Here is a 21001-nt window from a genome sequence, read left to right on the forward strand (position 1 = left end):
CAGAATGCTCTGATGGCAGAAGCTCTCGAGTACATGAAGCTAGAAGTCAACTCTGTCCAGGAAGAACTCCGGAAGTATGCGGAAAGAGATGAACTGAATGAGGATGCCATGGAGATTGAGTGGACAAACCCGGCCACTCCACCAGACTTTGTTGCCGAGATACAGCGAGCCCTTGATGAAGAAAGGCTGGTGGTTGGTAGACCAGGAACTCCGGCACCAAATCCACCCTCCAGGTCCTCCTCCAGGGCAGCCACCAGAACAATGCAGCGAAAGACCAGCCCCTTTGCAGCATTTCCGGTCCGATCCACTAGGAGAGTTATCCCTATTGTGCAGCCAGCGGTGGGAGCATCTCCCTTACCACCCAGCCGCTTTAGTGGAGTACTCCCATTCCTTGGAGGAGCCGACCGATCCTATGACTATGAAGGAGAGCTCTACCCAGGTGCAGGCCGAGGACCTCCTAGTCCGCTAGCCAGGAACCCGGGAAGGTTCACTATGTCTGGGGCCGCTCAACCAGCAGCAACCTCACCACTGGCCAGCAACCCGGCGCCAGTAGCACCTGTGGCCCCTCCTGCTGCGGCCGCCGCTCCCCCTCCAGCTATTGCACAGGGTGGAAGCGGTGGAAATCAGAACCCTCCACCTCCTGTGGCCCGCGCTCCCACTCCAGGGGATTCAGACAGTTCTGACAGTTCAGACTCGGAACCAGAAGGTGGTGACAGAAGAGGCTGGCGGAGATACCTTAAGAAGAAGTTGGAGAAGCAGCAGAAGAAGCTGTTGGCAATGATGTCCCAGCAGTATCGACCTCCGGCCGCCTCTCCCCCTTCTGCTTCTACCAGGGCCCGAGAACCCAAGGCACCACCACCCTCCAAGTTCCAGGGCAAAGCGGAGCAAGTGGAGACCTTTATCCGGCAATGTGAGAATGTGTTCTCCATTGAGAGCCTATCCTTCACCTCTGAGGAGGTTAAGATCCGCTATGCAGGCAACTTGATGGAAGGAGAAGCAGCGATCCGATGGTATGAGGCATACCACAATTCAATTGATCAAGCCTCCGCCAATCGCCTTGCTGGAGGGATGCCGGTGAAGTTAGATGAGAGATGGAAGCGATGGGATTCCTTTGTGGATGCTTTTAGAGCAGCCTTCGGCGAAGCCATCTCTAGAGATGATGCTGTAGCCCATTGGAATACCCTTACCCACACGGCTCGAGGAGGAATAGACCTCTTCCTGAATACTATCATTCAGCTGATGTGGAAGACTGGCTATGAGGGTCAGTTGGTGGATGATAAGATTAACAATTCCCTCCTTGCGGACCTAGGCATGAGTTGGGCTCTTTTCAATCCCAAGCCAAAGTCCCTGATGGAGCGGATAGCTGCTCTAAGAGAGTTAGGGCACACCCATGAGAGGTATCAAGGGATGGCAGCTGAGAAGGCACCCCCTCGAACCAAGAAAGATCCTCCTGCTGAGAAGGACCGGCAGACTAAGAGGAAGAGAGAAGCTGTAAGCTCCTCCGGACCTCAGAAGGCCACCGGACCTAAGGACAGAGCGGCGGAACTGAAGGGTATCCCGGGGGATATTCTAGAAGAAAGAAGGAAAGCAGAAGTATGCTTGAAGGTATGACCTTTCGGTACTCCCTATTGGTAGAGTGCATAGACTGACTTGTGCAATAGTGCGGCAAGTCCAGACACAAATGGACCGATTGTTGGTCCAAGGAACCTACTGTTGTCCGAGTGGCAGCAGTGAGAGTACAAAAGCGGAAAAGAGGGAATGGCAAGTCCAACTCTCAGAAGAAGGCTAAAGTGGCTGCTGTTGTAGCAGAGGATCCACTTGTTGTACTCCCGGAGGTTAAAGAAGATTTTGTTTTCCAGCCTGAGCAAGACTCGGACAATGAAATCCTCTGGTAGAAAAGTGTCTGTTTGAGTCTATGTTTACTAGTTTTTCCTTCATATGGGTTTTTCCGTTTCTATGTTTCTCATGAATAAATTATGATTGTGTTTCTGCCTATTTGATTGCTCCAAGCACTCTGAGGATGGGTTTAGGACCCGAAACAGCTGGTCTGTCAGTGCTCTACCAAAGTTATATTTGCTACAAGACACTTCCAAACCGCTACCAAAAAACTACTACACATCATACCTGCTATATTATCGCTTGGGAATAGAACCAAAGGATCCTTTGATCTTAGTAGTGCCCGAAGCTATTAGCTATGTTGAAAAGACAAAGAGAAACAAGTTCAGAACCCGCTGTTAAGCAAAGAAGGTTGGAACAGAGGCTTCCCTCCTTACCAGTACATGGAAAAAGACCTATACTGAAGGCAGGACTGTCATGGACGGTCAAAGGAAAGGATGAAGGCGCCCAAGGGTCCTTCCTGTTTGACACCGGTTGTACAGGAGCTATCCTCAACCAGAGTTTTGTCAGAAAACACGGAATTCCCTTAGTGCGGCGGGATCAACCTCTGACAATGTTTGATGCTCAAGGAGATGTCATGATGGGAGGAGGCGAGTATTACACTCACCCGGTCCACATGACTATGGGAAATCATAAGGAGACACTCCGATGGGAGGTGGCTACATTGGAAGAAGGAATGACCGGTTACCTACCAATTAGTTGGGCTAGGAAGCATAACCCGGATATCAATTGGGAACTCAACACCATGAGCTGGTGGAGTGACTACTGCAAGCAGAATTGTCTCCCAGCGGCCACCAAGATTGAACTGATCTCTCCATACCAGATGCTGGAAGAAGAAGAGACAGTCTATCAATTGGTTGCTTCAGTATGGCATGATGAGGACGGAGGTGATATTGCTGAGAAAATACACCACCTATACCGGGAATGGGCTGATGTGTTCAGTCAAGAGAGGATTGGGGAAATGCCGCCGCATTCCCATAATGATTTGAAAATCAAACTCTTGCCTGACACCGCTCCCCCATTTGGCCCGCTATACCCTTGTTCCGCTCCAGAGTTGAAGGCCCTCCGAGAGTACCTGGACAAAGAATTGGCTTCAGGAAAGATCTCTAGATCTAATAGCCCCGCTGCGGCCCCCATATTGTTCATTCCTAAGAAGGATGGGACATTGCGGATTTGTGTGGACTACAGAGGATTGAACAAGGTCACTGTCAAGGACAAGTACCCGCTGCCTATCATGAGTGAGCTCAGGGACAGGTTGTTCAAGGCCAAGATCTTCACAAAGATAGACCTGAAGAATGGCTTCAATTTGATTAGGATAGCAGAAGGTGATGAGTGGAAGACCGCTTTCAGAACCCGCTATGGACTGTATCAGTATAATGTGATGCCGTTCGGTCTATGCAACGCCCCCTCCGCCTTCCAGGCAATGATCAATGATGTGCTAAAGGAACTACTGGATGAAGGAGTGGTTGTCTATATCGACGACATCCTCATCTACTCGGAAACTGAGAAGGAGCATGAGCTACTGGTCAAGAAGGTTCTACAGAAGCTTAGGGAAGCTAAGCTCTGCGCCTCGATCAGTAAGACATCCTTCCATGTCCGAGAAGTAGAGTACCTAGGCTATCACATCTCGGAAAAGGGAGTATCTATGTCAGAAGACAAAGTGGAGGCAGTTAAGGAATGGCCGGTCCCTGAAAATATTAAAGCTGTACAGGCATTCCTCGGATTTGCAAACTTCTATCGCCGCTTCATTGAAGGCTTCAGTAAAGTTTGCAAACCATTAACTGACCTCTTGCAAAAAGACAAGAAATGGTATTGGACGGCAGCACATGAGCAGGCCTTTGAAGAACTCAAGAGGCTGTTCACAAGCGCTCCAATCCTTCTTCACTTTGACCCTAGTAGGAGAACTGTGGTCGAGACAGATGCCAGTGATTTTGCCAAGGGGGCAGTGCTCTCTCAGTATAGGGACGATGGAAAGCTACATCCGGTGGCATTCTATTCTAAGAAGTTCTCCCCTGCTGAGATCAACTATGACATTCATGATAAGGAAATGGGAGCTATTGTAGCCTCTTTCCGGGAATGGGAACACATGCTCAAATCTTGTGAGCAGGAGATCACGGTTTTTACAGACCACAAGAACTTGGAGTATTTTAATTCTACCAAGATTCTTACTAGGCGGCAAGCTAGATGGTCCGAGGACCTCGCAGGCTACAATTTTAAAGTTGTCTACAGACCGGGAGAAAAGAATGGCAAGACTGATGTGCTATCTAGGCGCTGGGATCACCGCCTTGGAGAGGGAGGTGAAACACTGCAGCCGGAGCCACAGATCTTTTTTAGGCCAGGTCAATTGGTTTTGGATCCTGCAAAGCTATCGGCTGTCAGGGTGAATCAATTGCAGAATACATTCTTAGAGCGCCTATATGCGGCTGCTAAAGAGGATAGTTTCTGGCAGGAACTGCACCGCTCCCTGGTTGAAAGGAAACCAAATTTGGACCAGAACTTGTCGGTCAAGAACGGTCTCATCTTCTACAAGAATAGATGGTATATACCCAAAGATAAGAAGCTTCAGATTGAAATACTGTCCGATACACATGACTCTAAGGTGGCTGGTCATTTTGGCCAATTTAAGACACTAGAGCGGGTGAAAAACAACTTCTTTTGGCCCAACATGGATAAGGATGTTGAGGAATATGTCCGGAGCTGTGATAGCTGCCAGAGGAATAAGACCTCAAGACATAAGAAGTTTGGTATGCTCCAGCCGTTGGAGATACCTTATCGGCCATGGACTTCCATCTCTATGGACTTCATTGTGGGATTACCGGAATCTAGTGGGTTTACAAAGATCTGGGTAATAGTGGACCGTTTTTCGAAGATGGCACACTACATCCCTCTTCCTACACTCAATAAAACGGAAGATTTGGCTAAGTTGTTCTTGAAGGAAATTTGGAGACTCCATGGTTTACCTGATGACATAGTGTCGGACAGAGACAGCAGGTTCATCTCTCACTTTTGGCAATCTCTCATGAGCATTCTCAATATGAAGCTGAAGATGTCCACATCTTTCCACCCCCAAACGGACGGTCAAACAGAAAGAGTTAACCATACCCTGGAACATTACTTGCGGAAGTTATTGTTCATATCAACAGGATGACTGGGCAGAACTCTTGCCTTTGGCAGAGTATGCATATAACTCGGCGGTCTCTGAGTCTACCAAAGTATCGGCTTTCTATGCCAACTATGGATATGAACCCAGGACCAACTGGCCGGCCCCAAAGGAAGGAGTAGAATGGAACAATCCAGCGAGTGAGGTCATGATATCTCAATGGGAATCTATCTGGCAGGCTATGAACGCCAGCTTGGGTAAAGCTAGATTAAGGATGGCCCGGTGGTATGATGCTCATGCCCTGTCACCGCCTGAACTCAAGCCCGGAGATGAAGTTATGTTGGACCGGCGTAATGTGCAAACAAAGCGGCCTTTGGGAAAACTGGATCAGAAGAAGATGGGACCCTTCAATGTCTTAGAAGCTATTGGTACCCGTGCCTACAAGCTCTCTCTTCCCCCTCAAATGAGAATCCACCCGGTCTTTCATGTCTCCCTTCTGGAACCTTATAGAGCACCGGTAGATCCTGAGAGAAGAGTTCCACCACCGGAACCTGAAGAGATTGAAGGAGAACAGAACTGGGTTGTCCGAGAGGTGGCTGATAGCCGGGTCAAAAAGAAAGGAAGACGAGTGGAATACCTAGTGCTGTGGGAAGGTTATGAGAACGAGGATGCTACATGGGAACCTTGGGAGCATCTCAAGAAGAGTGCTGAAGAAGCCCTTCGGGATTTCCATATGAGGTATCCTAAGAAACCCAAGGACAAGCGGATTGCTGGGGTGTAGTTTTTTCCTTTGGATTTTCATTCCTTGCATATCACGGAGTTTCTTGTCACATAGAATGGATGGTAATAGAATGGTTATAGATCTCGGAGACCAAGATCCTGGAAGAGGGGAGTGGTGTAACGGAGCCATTTCAACTGTCTGGTGTATGAGTACACACAGGGCCCGGTTACATGCTGAGAGTTATTGTTAGAAGCCAGTTGCACGGTGATATGCAAGTACCGGCAGTGTGGTTAGCTACCAGCTGTTAGAGTAACTACATTCCGGGCGCTAGGAAGGGGATCTATTCATGGGAGCAATGACTGACGAGTCTATGCCTCGCCAGTGACTAGAAGACTGGCCAGAGTGAAGCTCTGATTGCCCGGTGATCCTCTGTATCCTCTGAGCATTGTAAGACCGCCGAAGAGGCAGGGACTATGCTAGGGAAGTCTACAATAAGCGAGAGCTCTACAGCAATGATTAAGCTTACATCTGAGCGGCAGCTCATTCATGCAGGCCCCGGTTGTGTGGCAACCATGGCTGCAGGTGTTACAAAGGCTTTGACTAAGGGTAGTTGCCTTGAGTATCGGAAACACCTGCTGACGCTTAGAGAAAAGCGGGGTAGCAGTGGTATTGTTCCGGCACCAAGGAAAGGCTTCACCGGAACTTAGTAAGGAGTTAGGAGCAGAGAATAGAGGCCTTCGGAGTATAAGTACTCAGGTTCATTCTCGCCCTTCAGTCCTATTCTCTCCAGTCTTCATCAGAAAGAAAAACCAAGTTCTTATCGGTAGCAGAGCCCTTAAAGATTATTGAGTTCTAGCGATAGTATCTTTGAATAATCTGCAACCTGATTGTCTATCTTGCACGGCCGTCTCTATTCTATCCGATTCCATTTCTCTTAGAAAGGACCCCCGTTACACTCGGCTGCTGGTAATGGAGGGTGGTCCATGCACAGTACAACACTATTCCAGTCCGGTAACTCGCTCCCTTTTACCTTCCATACGCTCACAGCCCTACATCCTTTCGTGATAACAATGGTCACTAACTATCACTATCAGCACAGCGGGGTCTTTAGGGATGTCCCCTAAATCGCTCCCGCCTATGCTGAAACGCGGGTGGATGCGGGGCCACTCCCCGCCGAGGGGGGACCTGGGGTGCGAGGAGCCCCCCCGAGAAATTTCGGGCATTTTGCAAGTGTTTTTCACAACTCTTAATATGTTGAAGGGGAGGTATTAACGATTTTAGTAGGGACAATGGCATGTGATAAATACAAAGAGCTATACAATATCTAGGCACCATTTTCCGGAACTACTACAGATGATAGATGATTCTCAAAGATCTCAATGAATCCGGATGAGAGGTGAGGATCTTCTTCTTTTTCATGGATCGACTAGTGGATATACGGGGTTACGAAGAGTCGGATTAGTCAGAAAGGTTCTATTGGGTTCTACCGGGTTCTGTTGATTGTTAATGTATGAGTCATGTTGGATTTGTCATCGTTGGGATTTCCTTGAGTATATTAAGGGGGGTTGTTTGTATTTCTCGTTCTTTTGCTTCTTCTTTCTTTACGCAATGTCTTCTGTATTTACGCTGTCTATTGCTATACAATATTATCGTCCTATTCTTTCTTTAAGAAGACCACCGCCTCGATTCCTCCTTGTCTCGTCGGACCTTACCAACGCTAGAGTCCCCTAGTACCCCTATTGCGAGTTCCCATACCGTCCCCTATTACACTCTTCGTACCCTGCGGAATACTCGCTACTCACCCCCTTGAGATTCTACTAGTTTATAGAATAGCCATCGGATCCGCTCATTCAGTTCTCCTAGCTTCAATACCCGGGTAGTTCGCTCAGGATCTGGCTTTAAAATTAAGCTCTCAACTGCGCAATCTCCTGCAATACCTTCAGATACCTCCATTCCACCATCACCTAACAGTGCTTGATAACACACCCAAATATTATCGGTTAGAATCGATTCAAGCTGACCAGATACTCAGGCATCATGGTCAATATGGAAAACATGCTGGCAGGGAAGGCGATATCGACGCGAAAATAGACAATTGCAGGCATACAGCCCGTTTGATAACCGTTCACGGATCGGAACAGGTATATTTTGCTCCAACCTAATTGCTAACTTGCTGTGTTCAGTAGCAATTATCTTCTGTACTGTATAGGGAAACAAGCGAATGCCCGCGTAACCTGGTACTTTCGCCAACGAGACCTGTTTAGTCTTTGATTCGATTTCTGCAGAATGGAGAAGATTCTCAATATCATGACTGCAGTCGTGCACTGTTCGAATGCATCCGAAAATCCCATGTGTACTGGTTTCGCCTTTTTTTTGACCAGCACCATTCTTTAACCTGCTATGCCAATCCTCGCATGCGTTTGTGGACGTTACTTGCAAGAGTAACTGACAGTGCTGTCATGCGTACAGTGCCCAATGCCTCCGCGACTCGATGAGCTCTTTCCTAATATAGGTTTTTTTCTTTTCAGATGAGGCGTGCAATAATGCCTCTTGACAGAGGGAAAGGCACCACTCTTCACTTAATACCCTCATTACATGCTTGAGAAGTTCAAGTGAGGCCTGGCCTTCTTCAGACTTAAAGTTTCTTTGCAGAGTACGCTCTGTATGTACAGTACAAAGAAGGTGGTTCTTAATGTACCCGGTACTTCCAAAGGCTTTCCTTACAGCAGCTTTTTCAATTGCGCTGTTATCCGTCAATGGATACTGCATTTTCCATTTCTGTTGACTCCAATCATAAATGCGACGCATAGCCTCCGCTAGCACATCTGAATTTTCAGTCTCTACTAAACAGTTGGCGCCGGGAATCTAAATTCCGAACTCATTCCTGCACATAAACGTGAACAGGTTGTATCCTTGTACATTAACTTTATGAGTGGAGTCAAATATTGTCAAATAACCTCGTTTGGCAAGGGTGGATAAGCGATCTGGATGAGCAAAAACTAAACTACGTGTATGTAGAGCAGCAGGTATTTGGCTATTCCGAGCGTTGAGATTGGTAGTGGGTGTAGATATTGTTTCGCAAAAGTAGCCTTCCTTCAAAAGAAATGTAGTGGCAGCGTCCCAATCATCCTGCAGTGTCGTTCCCGGAGCAGGTTTTCTGATATCTAAACACATTCCTTTTGCTAGGTTTACGCAATCTTTTCTATTTAGAAATCAGTATATAGTAATAAAAAATTCCTCCTACTGGAAATGAGAGTCTTACCTTTTCATAAATGCACCACCAATAGATTCCAAACGTTCATATCCTGCGACACGTCCCACACCACGTAGTCTATCTTTTACCTGACTAGGGGTATAACCTTTTGCTAATTCGTCCTTGATAATGTTGGTCAAGAACGAGCTTCTTTTCGCTTTCCATGAAGCGTTGATATCGTGGTCATGGAACTTAAAACCAGTATCGTTACAGCCCAATACTTGAGATATTGTCCATAGTTTTTGATCATCTGTCCCAAATTGAATTGGCTCAATGATTTTGATCTTTACTGGACAGGTACCAGGCAGACTGCAAGAAGTAACGTGTTTTTTCCCACTTTTAGTCTCTGTAGGATATGGTTCTGCTTTAGACGATACGCGTTTTGGTCCTAACTGGCATGCATAGTAATGAGTTTTGAACTTTCCGTGAAGGTGATTCTCAGTTTTTCTATGTGACCAAAAACCATCAACGAGGGGCCAATAGGTTTTGTAATCTCGCTCATTTAAAGTAAATTTGCCGACAACTTGGGCGAGCCATAGAGTTTGGATCCAGTCCTCGTGATTTGCAGGTAGTGGAATTAGTGTTGAGCTCATTTTGTATGGTTAAGGTAGGATAAAGTGTATATTTGGTTACCCGAGATGTATGGTTGAAATAGACACCAAAACGAGTGATTGAATATGAATACCCCTTTTTTTTGGTTCTGGCGCACTATTACAATGATTTTTTAACTATATGTTTCTTACCCTTTTTGTCCATAATGGCCCCAGCGCCGAAACCTGCAGCGCCGCGCCCCCAAAGTGAGACCGCGCTGCTATAGACCACACCAGGAAAATACGAGTAGAGTAGTACTCTACCGACCTTAAAACAGGTTTTATCAATGCATCTTTCACTGATTCAGAATCCCGCCATGCCTACCTGGTATATACAGATGTCGATCACGTGTTGTCGGATTATGGTTTATCCGTGATTTCAAATGCAAAGTTGTCAAGTCACCAAATTTATAATGTTAGTTCTTCGGACCTCCGTTGTCATATTTTGAACTGCATGTATTGGGGCCGGTACATTAGCAGTGTGGATTTGTTATCGAGACCTGTATTTCATCTTTGTGGAGCCCTTGCTGCACCTCTCCAAAACTTCTATCCGCCTCACAATCGACCTCATTACGCATGGCTATATATAAACAGATTAATTATCATTGTAACGGAGCTCCGGGAGTATCTGTCATCATTGATTGATCGGAAAATTTCTGAACCCATTTGGAGTTAGAAAGGTTAAGTACGGGCGAACATTCGCACCGATTCGTGGCCAGTTAGAAAGACTTACAAACCGAGATTACCAATTGCAAAGGTGAAATATTCCCCCTCATTTGCGTGATATCACTTTAAGATTCCTGTTTGGCTTTGCATATATGGCCCACTCGTAATTAAGGGGCGTTCGCTCTCATCATACAGTACTGTCCACGAGGTCGAGGTATTTGCCCCGAGGCCCAGTTCTAGACATACCAACAAGGCCGAAGCACCCTGATATACTAGCTACGACATCCTCACGGTATTGCCTCGTCTAGAGGTTTCCTAGGCGCAGTTAGATTACTAGTAGCAATTTGCACATACGCATATATTCTCTCTTTAATATGAGTCTCGAACCAGCTCATTGGGCATGTGGGGGTAGAGATACTCCGATTTCTATCATTGAAATGTTTTCCTAATAAGTTTTACTCGCGCTCGTAAATGAATATTTAATAACTATTGTCAATTGAAACGAAGCCCCCTCGAGGAACATCAAGTTCGAAGTATACGTGTGTCTAGCTCTACGCAGTCCAAGGCAGATCCTGCTGGAGACAGAGCTAGAGGCCAGCTGGTCGATACAACACCTCTCCTCCCCCCCTTGAGTGCTTCATGATGGGCTACATACACTGTCGGTGACGTCTTCAACTTCAATTTTATAAACAACAAAAAGAATAGATTAATGTATATAGTTATATAGCGACAAATATTCTCTGGTATTTATTCTTTGGATAACTAGCTCAGAATTGGGTCAAAAATTGCCTTGTTTCGAGTGTTGGCATGAGCTGTGAGCAAAAAATAACTTTGGAAATACGTTCATAAACTATTATTTACCTGTGACAGTCTGTTGGCATTGTCATTGTCTGATTCTGATTCTGAATAAGAATACTGTAGTCGACGAGTCGAGTCCGCTCTATAGATCTAGTTCACAGCTCGAGCTTTCTTCTCGAGTTCTACTCTCGAGCAAGATTGCATCGAGCAGGGGGAGTTACTTGTCGAGCTTCCTAGTAATGCATTAGAATTGAAGCTCTTGTCGATACATGGTTAAAGGGGGCTTTGCCCAGGTGGAACTAAAGATCTATTTTTCACAAAGACTACATGTAGTGTCCCCATAGTTTGTCTTATTGAAGGATTAACATATTTATTGGAAGGCTCGAGCCGATAGCAAAACTCGACCAGACCCGCCGCCCAGTCTAGCTGGTGACAACGATAAAGTCAAAGCAAATGAGCTATATTGCGCTTGCTAGTCAGATGATAACCCAAGCTTTGGATCTTTCGGGCCTCCTACCCAAAGATCATACAGAAACTAACATTGATATCGCTCCCTATTACAAAGGAGCAGAAGAAAGGCGACTCGAGATTAGTTGGGGAGGCAGGAGGGGCTTGGCGACCAGCAGAGTTAGAGATCGACACTATTAAGGCTAATACGTGCTATGAAGCTAATATACGATGTACTAGTTGGTCCTTGTTTCGATAGCGTTCATGTCATTGTTCCCTGCCTTAACCTCCAAGTAGCAAGCAATACATATGTGCAGAAAAGAGGAAGAATCAAGTATTGAAAAGGCAGGATATATAGATATGCCTTGTACATACTGCAAACCTATATATACTATACAAATGGTTTCCGGCCTTCGGCCGGTACTACATGTATATCAATCAGTCCAATATACAGGCAAGCCGCCTTGCGGCTTATTTTCTCTATTTGCCTGTCAGTCGGGGCTCTCAGGCCGCTGCACGGCCCTCGAACCCTCCTGGCAGGCAAAGTCCATCACTATATCTGCTCTGGTCGATATGTGCCTTTTCTGATCAGTGATACCCCCCATATATCAGTGGATAGGTCACAGTTCAAGCTGCAAGTATCCCTTTAACAGCCACCAAGCCGCTAAAATCGATCTACTAATCAATTCCCAGAACCAGTTGAAAACCTATTAACAATCTAACATCACTCAGCACAATACCCTATGTTCATATCCAACACAACATGTTTCAAGTGAAACAAAAACCTATCTCAATGAGCCAATCAAAAGCTTTTAAATGTACATTGCATATGCAGGTTATAATTATATACTGATTAGATATCAGACTTCAGGATCGTACCGCTGTATCTGTAGCAAAAGCTGGAGGCTACTAGGCCTAGGTTATATCTTTATCCATCATTGAGCATTTTCTGCAGATTTCAAATTAGGTTAGTGCCATTATAAATTCTCGTGGCGAAATAATTGAAATATATATGCTTAGACAAGTATTATTAAAGTTCGAATTATTTCTTCTGAGTTATTAATGTAGTTCTAAATTTCTATATATCAATTAGCTATTGTTAAAGTCAAGTCCCAAAAAATAAACCAAATATCTTCATAGTTTATCACTCGAATACGCTTATGCGAGAGTGCTTTACTTCCTCATGGATTACCGAGTGAGATTCTATGAAGGTAGACCCAGAACAGATTTATTTCGTCATGGTACCCACTATTCCACGTCTTTCAGATTTAATAAAATACCAAGAGGTCTAGACAAGTGAATAACCGAACTATTGTCTTCTCTAGTCTCTGTCTTAGATTTCAATTTCTTATCCGTCACGTCGTATGAAACAGTTCTTTGCTCTCCGGCCGCGTGGTATCATCATTTTACTATCTTTGTTGATTTTATATATAGCAAGCAAAACACCACACTTCCATCTTATAATAGTATGAGGGGCTATGTAGTGATAAGCCAATTATTCTCGATGTTGACACCGTGTAGATACTACCTACATTTACCTCTGTGAATTTCAGCAGTCTCAGTGCTATTCTATAATATCTCATGCCCAACCATGCATCCGGCCCGAGAAACGCTTAATTGTAAATTGAATGTGTAATTGCGAGTCGAGCATCTTGGGAGCCTGGTGAAGTTGATCTGGGAACGAGCTCAGAAAATGTCCTATTTGATGGAGAATTTACTATTACGTATTCAACACTACATAATCGCCATATTTTCTTTTTTGGTGCAACTCATTAGTGCTCAATTAATCCTCTAAGGACAGCTGCGTGAGTGGCAGACTTTGATCGATCATGATTCCTGAACCGTTACTCAGATAAGCGTCATCCTACGGATCTTTTTCGAGTAGAAGAATTTGAAGGTCTGGCATGCGAAATTATTCATTTCCATTATAATCTCATAAAGTAAGTAGCTAGCCTACATATACATAACTGATTCGTAAAATCTTTAAACGGGAACTCTTCTCCCCTCATCCTCGACTACTCCAGCCTTCTCGCCATCCTCCCATTCTCCCTTCCTATCAGCAACATCCTCCGCAACTGTGCTCTCTGCCATATCTCTGCCCAAAGCTTCGGGGCCGATGAATGTCAATATAATCACATAGGCAAAGACACAGCCCATAAAGATTGCCATGACCAATCCGTAGTTATATCTAGCAGTGGTACCTTCACCAGAAAGTCTAAACTTCTCGCCCATAGTCGCCTCGATGGTCGAGGACGCCGAGGAGACAAGGTTACCAAGCTGATATGCGGAACCGACAATGGTAGTCCTGGCCGCGGCGGGAGAGAGCTCGACGAGATGGATGGGGACGACACCCCAGGCACCCTGAACGAAGAATTGTTCTGCGAAGGCGGCGCCAATGACACCGTTATTTCTGATGAAGCAGTAAGGATAAAGGAGGGCACCTCCGCCGATGCAGGCGACAATGATGGAAAGGCGACGACCGAACATCTGGGAGAAATAGCCGATGAGGGTACCACCAAGCATAGCGCCGAGGTTAGCGACGACCTGGGTTACGGTCACTTTGTTGTTGCTGAATTCGAGCTGGTTCTCCAACATGGTAGGGTAGAGATCTTGGGATCCGTGGGACTATTCATGATGTTAGCGCCAAGTAATTCGTCCGGATGCTGAGCGTATGTGATTATTACCATGAAGTTAAACCCGGCCATCAACAATACCATATAGATCAGCAGTAGCCAATGCTTCTTCAAACCAATCTTGGCCTCTTTCCACATAACCCTCTCGATCCCCTCTACACCCTCAGCTCTCTCTGCCTTCAGCGCCTGGCGCTCTAGGTACGAATTGGTTTCTGGCAGATACATTCTGAACAGAATGATCAACAGCGGCGGGCAAGCGCCAAACCAGAAAAGTGGGCGCCATCCATGAGATGTAGTGCCGACAAGTCCGCGGGCGAAGACTGTGGCGAGAAGGTAGCCGAATGCGTAGCCTTGTTGGAGCATTCCAGAGAGGATACCACGGGCTTCGATAGGAGCATCTTCAAGGGCTGTTGCAGCGCAGTTTCCGTAGATTCCACCCATAGCGATTCCGAAGAGCGCACGAACACCGAGGAATTGCTCATAACTGCAGGAAAGATATGTCAATATGGATCCGCAGATATTCGGCAACTCTAGTGGATCTCACGTTTGACAGAAACCAGTTCCCAACTCGAGAACAATAAAAAGAGCATTATTGATTATGAACGGCCACTTGCGACCCCATTTGTCGGCAGCCAAACCGAAAGTGATGGCACCAATCGAACGTAGCATCAGAACCAAGGTGATACCCCAGGTAATATCGGCCTTGGTTTTTCCAAATTCCTTTGCCAGCGGTGTAATAGTCAAAGAGACGGTGAAGAAATCAAACGCATCCCTATATTATCATTGCGCGTCAGTAATTAGACTTATACGGTGTCGTGCGGGGTGTGGGATTAACTACCAAGTCCAACCAGCAAATGCAACAAGGAAGAATTGCCATTGTCTCCAACTCAACGACCTTAGAGTGGTGAATGGATTTGGAGGAACATGGCCCGGCGGCTTGAGAGTCGTGACTCTAGTCGCAATATATCTACCTACACTCATTTTCGCCATTCTGTGATATATTGATCTTTCACCTGGTAAACCTCTAGAGAAAGGCTGTCCTGCAGATGAAAGTAAGGAGGGGAGGAAGGATAGAGAGAGGGGAACAATAGCTGTATATATATATTTTATTTTTATAGCGTTGACGGATTCTGAGACAAATGAGGTATATTCACGCCGAAGTGATCTGCAACTATGCAATGAATATTCATGATAAGCAGGAGTTGGGGAGGGGGGGGATTGATAATAATTACATCTACATACAAGTACATAAGCTAACATGCAGGTAAATATGGTTCCGCCCACGACAGCTCAACTGACTCGGCCACCTTCGCGGAGGGTCGGAGAAAATTCAAGTTCGACCTCGCTAAGTCCCCGCAGGAGACCTGAAACTGGCGAGTAATAGCCGAGCTACAAGGTGTAAAAGTAATCCTGTGTAGTGTTGCGGATTCCCGTTGGTAGTGCAATCAATCACGGTTGACAACGATACAGATAAAATAAAGTGTGGATGTGGAAACGAGGGTGCAGGAGAAACCCAGACGATGCATGCCCCTCTTATTTGCTTTATTATATTTCCTTATTTTTCCATAGTATAAGGATTGCGCAAGAGCATAAAGGTCCCATTTGCGGTGGCTTCCTTTCCCCATGATCATGATGGGAGGCGGCAGTGGGGAAATTGAAAGGGAAGGTCCTCAACACATCAATGTGGAGAACTCCCCATGGGCCAGTCATAGTCAAAGAGCATTTGATCTGCACAGCTAGCTGACTATGTAGTAGGTTCATTCGTCGGTTATGTTTTCTGATCCTTACTTGAGAAAGGTGAAATCGCCCATGGACATGGGGGTAGGAAGGATCCTGGTAAGAAGTTAATTCCAGTAAGCAAACGGCGTCTTGCGGTGTGAATATCAAGATCCGCTTCAGCTGCATAGATCAAAGCAGCATTCCTCTTTCTTTCCCACATTCGTCCAAATACCGGTCGATCCCTATGGTATTATCCACCCAGGAACATAAACAGTAGAGTACTTGCAAAGAAATGGTATGGGCGAGAACGGAGAACACACCGGCCAGAAAAAGCCCCTTTCGAATCAATCTGTTATAAGATAGATGAGTACATATATGTATGTACCTACTGGAGCATAGTAGCCTACGTACCTGGGTACGTCTACACCCGGAGACCAGACCGAGAGCATGTATAGACAGAAATTTAGGAAGCTAGAAATGACCCAGGGACCTAGATTAGATAAAGCCAAACCCACTTAATTGCTTCCCGAAGCAAGGCTCCGAGAGTCCGACGAAAGAGAGAGGAGGGGTGGGTTGCAGGAGTCTATGCAGGTGACAGGTGAGCATTTTTTTTTTTTTCCTCACTTCTTCTCTTGTCGGAGATTTTGTGCGATAACTAAACCAAACCTTGTTGACCAATTCCGAACTCACGCAGGACCTGGATTATATTGCCAAGAATTGCCAAGACGGCAAAAAGCCATCATCTCTGTTGTCGAGGCTTGTTTTGTGGAGGCGTATGCGGTGCCGCTCGACCCGAGAGGCGGAGACAACGCAGCCCAGCGTTGGCAGTAAAGCTTAGTTATGACGTTCCCCAGTGGTCGTCGACACTGACAGTGAGTGAGTGACCAGTCTCAACTCAAAACTTCAACCTCAGGAATCTGTTTTGCCAAAGGGAAGGCAAAAAAAGATGTACATAGGTCACAGAAACCCACAACAACCCACAACTCTCCACCTGCGGATTCATGGATCGATCACACATGTACGCATTGCTTAATCTAACGATTGGGAACGGGAACGGGAACTTGTTCATCTGTGGAATTTTTTTATGGCTATCTCTTCAACTGGCCCTTCCCATAGCCAGTTCCCTGCGGATTTCAGGGAAGAAATCGTGATCACAAATCATCGGATCTCGGGGTTCTCATCGTGCTATTAAATCCGCATCGAACTTTAAATTTCCCATCTCACCGCGGCCGTCTGATGGCGCGGTGAACGTCGATCACCATGTGTGCTTTAGTTTGGTTTTTTGTGCAAGCGAAGAGAAGCTGAGGGAGATTTTTGTGGTAGCGGCGTCTGATCTAGATATTTTGCGAACCATGTGCTTGCATATAGTACCTCCAGTCTCCTTTTCTTCAAGATGACACAAGCACACAATTATTGTAATATACAAGACCATGATCATGAGGCTCGTGGGGTCGAGTCTATCCTGACCGGCGGGCAACCCTTTAAGGAGAATTTCCGGAACAAACGCACTCATTCTGTCTCAACCACTCAACTGATATCCCGATACGAGTGTCACAACCTAGCCAAAACGCTGCTTACTTTGCAGCTTCGCAGCGCCAATCGAGGTAATCGAGGTAATCGAGGTAATCAAGTCTCTGTTGGGTTTTGAAATTGTCATGTCCAGTCAGGGATTCATGGGTGACATCATATCACGTGGCGTGGAAAGTGAGTGATGGTTTATGATTGCGAGTGCAGTGTAGCCAAGTCTCGATTGATTCGGAGTGTGGCCCACTGAATTTTGGATTCAAACTCGTTTCCCAGAAGACCCAGCTCGTAACTTGAACCGCTATATATGTGCTGCACCAACTCTCCGGCTCGTCTGTCACTGAGTTACAATACCGGAAATGGGGGCACCCTGGTTACAGTATTAATACGGCCATCTTGACAATTTTTTGTACCCAGGCCCCCCGAAGTTAAACCAATAGTTTTGATAATTTTTATTATTGGAAATAGTGATTGTCATGACAATACTGATTCTTTGTATTACTGTAATAATGGGTATACAGTTGTAATACTGTTCTAATTAATTATTTTTTGTTTTAAAATTCGGGGTTGACAGGGCATTACTATGGTGTTACACAAAATAATAAATTAAGCGGAACACTGTATGAATACTGTAGTAATGCTTTTTCATGATCGCCGCCTGATGGGCCCAGAACCAGATAATCTAATAGTAGTAGTAATATCAGGACTGGTACGTAGTCATGTCAATAACTACAATCACGGTTCCCAATTATGATGAGACACCAAGTACAAGGATATGATCAAATGTCATCAATACGCCTCAACCGCACACAAAACTCTCAGGATAACAATATTTACAGATAGCTTTTAACTGTATATCGAGAACCTGCTAGTTTTGAAGCCTGAAATGAAGTTTTAATATAAACAATACTGGTAGTAACACAGCATTACACTCACACCACATCAATACCGCATTCGAGGAAATGCGGAAGGAACACAGTAACCCAGAAAATCGGTATTGATCAACTAATGCTCATTCTAAACAATTATTTATTGATACTGCACTTTTCAGACAACGTATTCTTTACACAATACGCAATACCAACAATTCAATTTTACTACAGATTTTTTTGCCGCATTTCCAGGAATCCATTATTACTACAGAAACTTAACTAAAACATATTATTTGGAAAGATACAGAAGTGGTACGGGTATAACATTGTACTTATTAATTATCACCTGGAATAAAACAGCACTACCGAGCGTAGTTTACCCCCATTTCCGGTATTGTATGTGCGTGCTGACCAGATGATAAACGTTCCCTGCCGCGAGTATTATTGACTGAATCGGTACGTAGACATGCCGTGTGTAAGATTAAGCGGGAGTAACTTCTGCAAGTATATACAGCCACTCTGCAAAAGTGTTCGTGATTCCGATTTCGGAGTGAGACATTTCTCCATAGGTAACCGTGGCGGACCATCAAAAAAAAACCCAAGAGAAGACTTTCCCGGTGATCAATGGCGCCAGGAATCAATGAAGAATAAGATCAATGACCTATCTTTTTTTATATATAGTCACGAACTATATTATATATTTTTCGTTGTTTTGAATTTCAACTTTAATAACATCAACATTACTGGTGCGCCACACTGCGCACTGACATTAAAACTAAATCACGAACACCTTTGCTGAGTGGCTGTACATATATGTAGAGATGTGTTCTTTGATCGATTATAGCTAGATGAAACCTATGTATCGGTAGGATAAGATAACCATAGCGCAGCTATAGTGTCGTCAACATGGAATATCCGGCTCGGCTAATTGATCAAATTTCAAGGGCTGGTTAATAGAGATCCTGATCTTGGAAAGGTGAGATGCATGCTGCATAATGGGCCCAGGAATTCAATCGATACGGCGCACCATTCGCGTTCCTAGCTGGTTGGATCATCTGGTGATGAAAGGTCGTCTATAAAGTCGGTGGAAGATGAAGTAAGCTAGCCTTAACCCTAATTGCAAGTACGCGGAACTGGAGAAGAATGATACTACACCAACTGCAACACATATCCTTTAAAACATTATCTTTTTGTCATATGTGCTGTATGAAACTGCTAGCCAGCTACATTGTTTATACATAACTCTCACAACAGCTTGTTATTGATGGCACGGAGTTTGGGGAAATCAATTTACGTAGAACTAGAGGCGGCCTTGTCCGTCTCAAGAGAATAATGCCCTCGGTGGACATTTTAAGATTCGAGCCCTCTAATATTAATCTTGAATTAATTTTTATTTATGAAAAGGCAACTTATGCTCAGTCGACTCTTATGTCATAGCCTCCGGGCTGCAAACAATTAATGAATTATCAATCAATCAATCAATCGATTCATGATCATCCTAAGAGCCTAGCGAATCTGGAATGTACATGGAATTAATATTAGCATTATGAATGAACACGAGACAGCTGAGCAATCTTACCTTTGCCCAAACCTCAACACTAAATTAAGTTTCTTGCTGTAGAATTACATGCCAAGCCAAAAACTTTAAATGAAAGGCTGCTGGAAGGAATTGGGTTCTTTCCTCCGGATACGTGACTACATATACGATGTACTTACTGTAGATTGATGTCATGATGCTTTCTAAGTTTAAATGTTATACAGGTGCGCACGTGCAATTCATAGGAGATATTAGGATTAGATAAGGTACACACATGTATTGCATGCGTTGTACACATGTATATACATAGTACATGTATGCACTCTAGATCTAGATCTATGTACATACCTACATACAAGTACTGTCGGGCAGGATACGTGACTATAAGTTACGCACACTACAACTGTGGACTTATGGCAAGGGATGGGTGGCGTGACTACTTGTCCTCAATTGTGTCGTATAAAGATAGAACCTCTAGTAGTCCTATCAATATCATCAGTGTCTCGCTTATCAGCCAATCGTTTGTGTTGCTACAGTCATCAGAACACAGTACTTGTACCTCTACATGTAGTATCGAGTTTGGATCATGAACTATCACTCACACTGTATGTATAAGACAGCGTAACAGCGCGCATATTACATGCACTGTACAAGGCTACATACAATACGAAAACATGGGTGAAGTCAATACCGTGATAATATGGAAGAATATTAGCGTACGAATACCGTACGTACTCCTACCGCATTACCACAAGTGGTTGATCATTAAAAGGAGTACCGTAGCCAATTTGCACTCCCTTTTAGCACAGTATGCGTACTTTGAAGTCATTTCGGATAAATATCTTCTTGAGGTCTTGATCTCGCTTCGAATCGTAACATATATTTATTTAGACCCGAAGCCTAATACCACTAGTCGTGCCCAGTGCTGTACTGCATTTAACTGTAATATTACATAATCACCAGTTAGCATTGCACAGCCACTATGACGATGCTCAAATTGAGAATTGATGATGCCAGAATTAGATATGTGTCAAATTGTTAGTCTGAATAAAACAGGTGACACGTTTACTTTTCCCCTCGTCTCCACGTTATCCTCTAAGAAAACATTATTCACCACAGAATTCCGCGAATTCAGTAACGACAGCAGGACTGTTACCACAGTTTCTATTAAATAGACGTACGTATACTAAACTTTCATTAATATGATTCGTTTCCGTAAAGGGGGACATGTTTTCTAATCATTCA

The 21001-nt window shown here is 44.8% G+C and overlaps 3 protein-coding genes across 3 annotated transcripts; 1 reads left to right on the forward strand and 2 right to left on the reverse strand.

Annotated features, from left to right (window-relative positions):
- Positions 1–5039: 5039 nt before the first annotated feature.
- H6S33_008858 (uncharacterized protein) lies at positions 5040–5777 on the forward strand (the record flags this gene model as incomplete). The annotated part of the gene is made up of 1 exon (XM_044840409.1): positions 5040–5777. A coding segment is annotated over one exon (738 nt), but the record flags the coding sequence as incomplete, so codon positions are not given.
- Positions 5778–8975: 3198 nt separating this feature from the next.
- Positions 8976–9563, reverse strand: H6S33_008859 (uncharacterized protein; the record flags this gene model as incomplete). Its single annotated transcript, XM_044840420.1, has 1 exon — positions 8976–9563. One exon carries the CDS (start codon positions 9561–9563, stop codon positions 8976–8978), a length of 588 nt encoding a protein of 195 aa, XP_044697674.1.
- A 3891-nt stretch (positions 9564–13454) lies between these two features.
- On the reverse strand, positions 13455–15094 carry H6S33_008860 (uncharacterized protein; the record flags this gene model as incomplete). Its single annotated transcript, XM_044840431.1, has 4 exons — positions 13455–14096; positions 14156–14588; positions 14649–14876; positions 14943–15094. 4 exons carry the CDS (start codon positions 15092–15094, stop codon positions 13455–13457), a joined length of 1455 nt encoding a protein of 484 aa, XP_044697675.1.
- Between the last annotated feature and the right edge of the window lie 5907 nt (positions 15095–21001).

This window comes from Morchella sextelata (genome assembly GCF_020137385.1).
Source record: "Morchella sextelata strain SCLS chromosome Unknown scls_3, whole genome shotgun sequence".
Classification (NCBI taxonomy): Eukaryota; Fungi; Ascomycota; class Pezizomycetes; order Pezizales; family Morchellaceae; genus Morchella; species Morchella sextelata.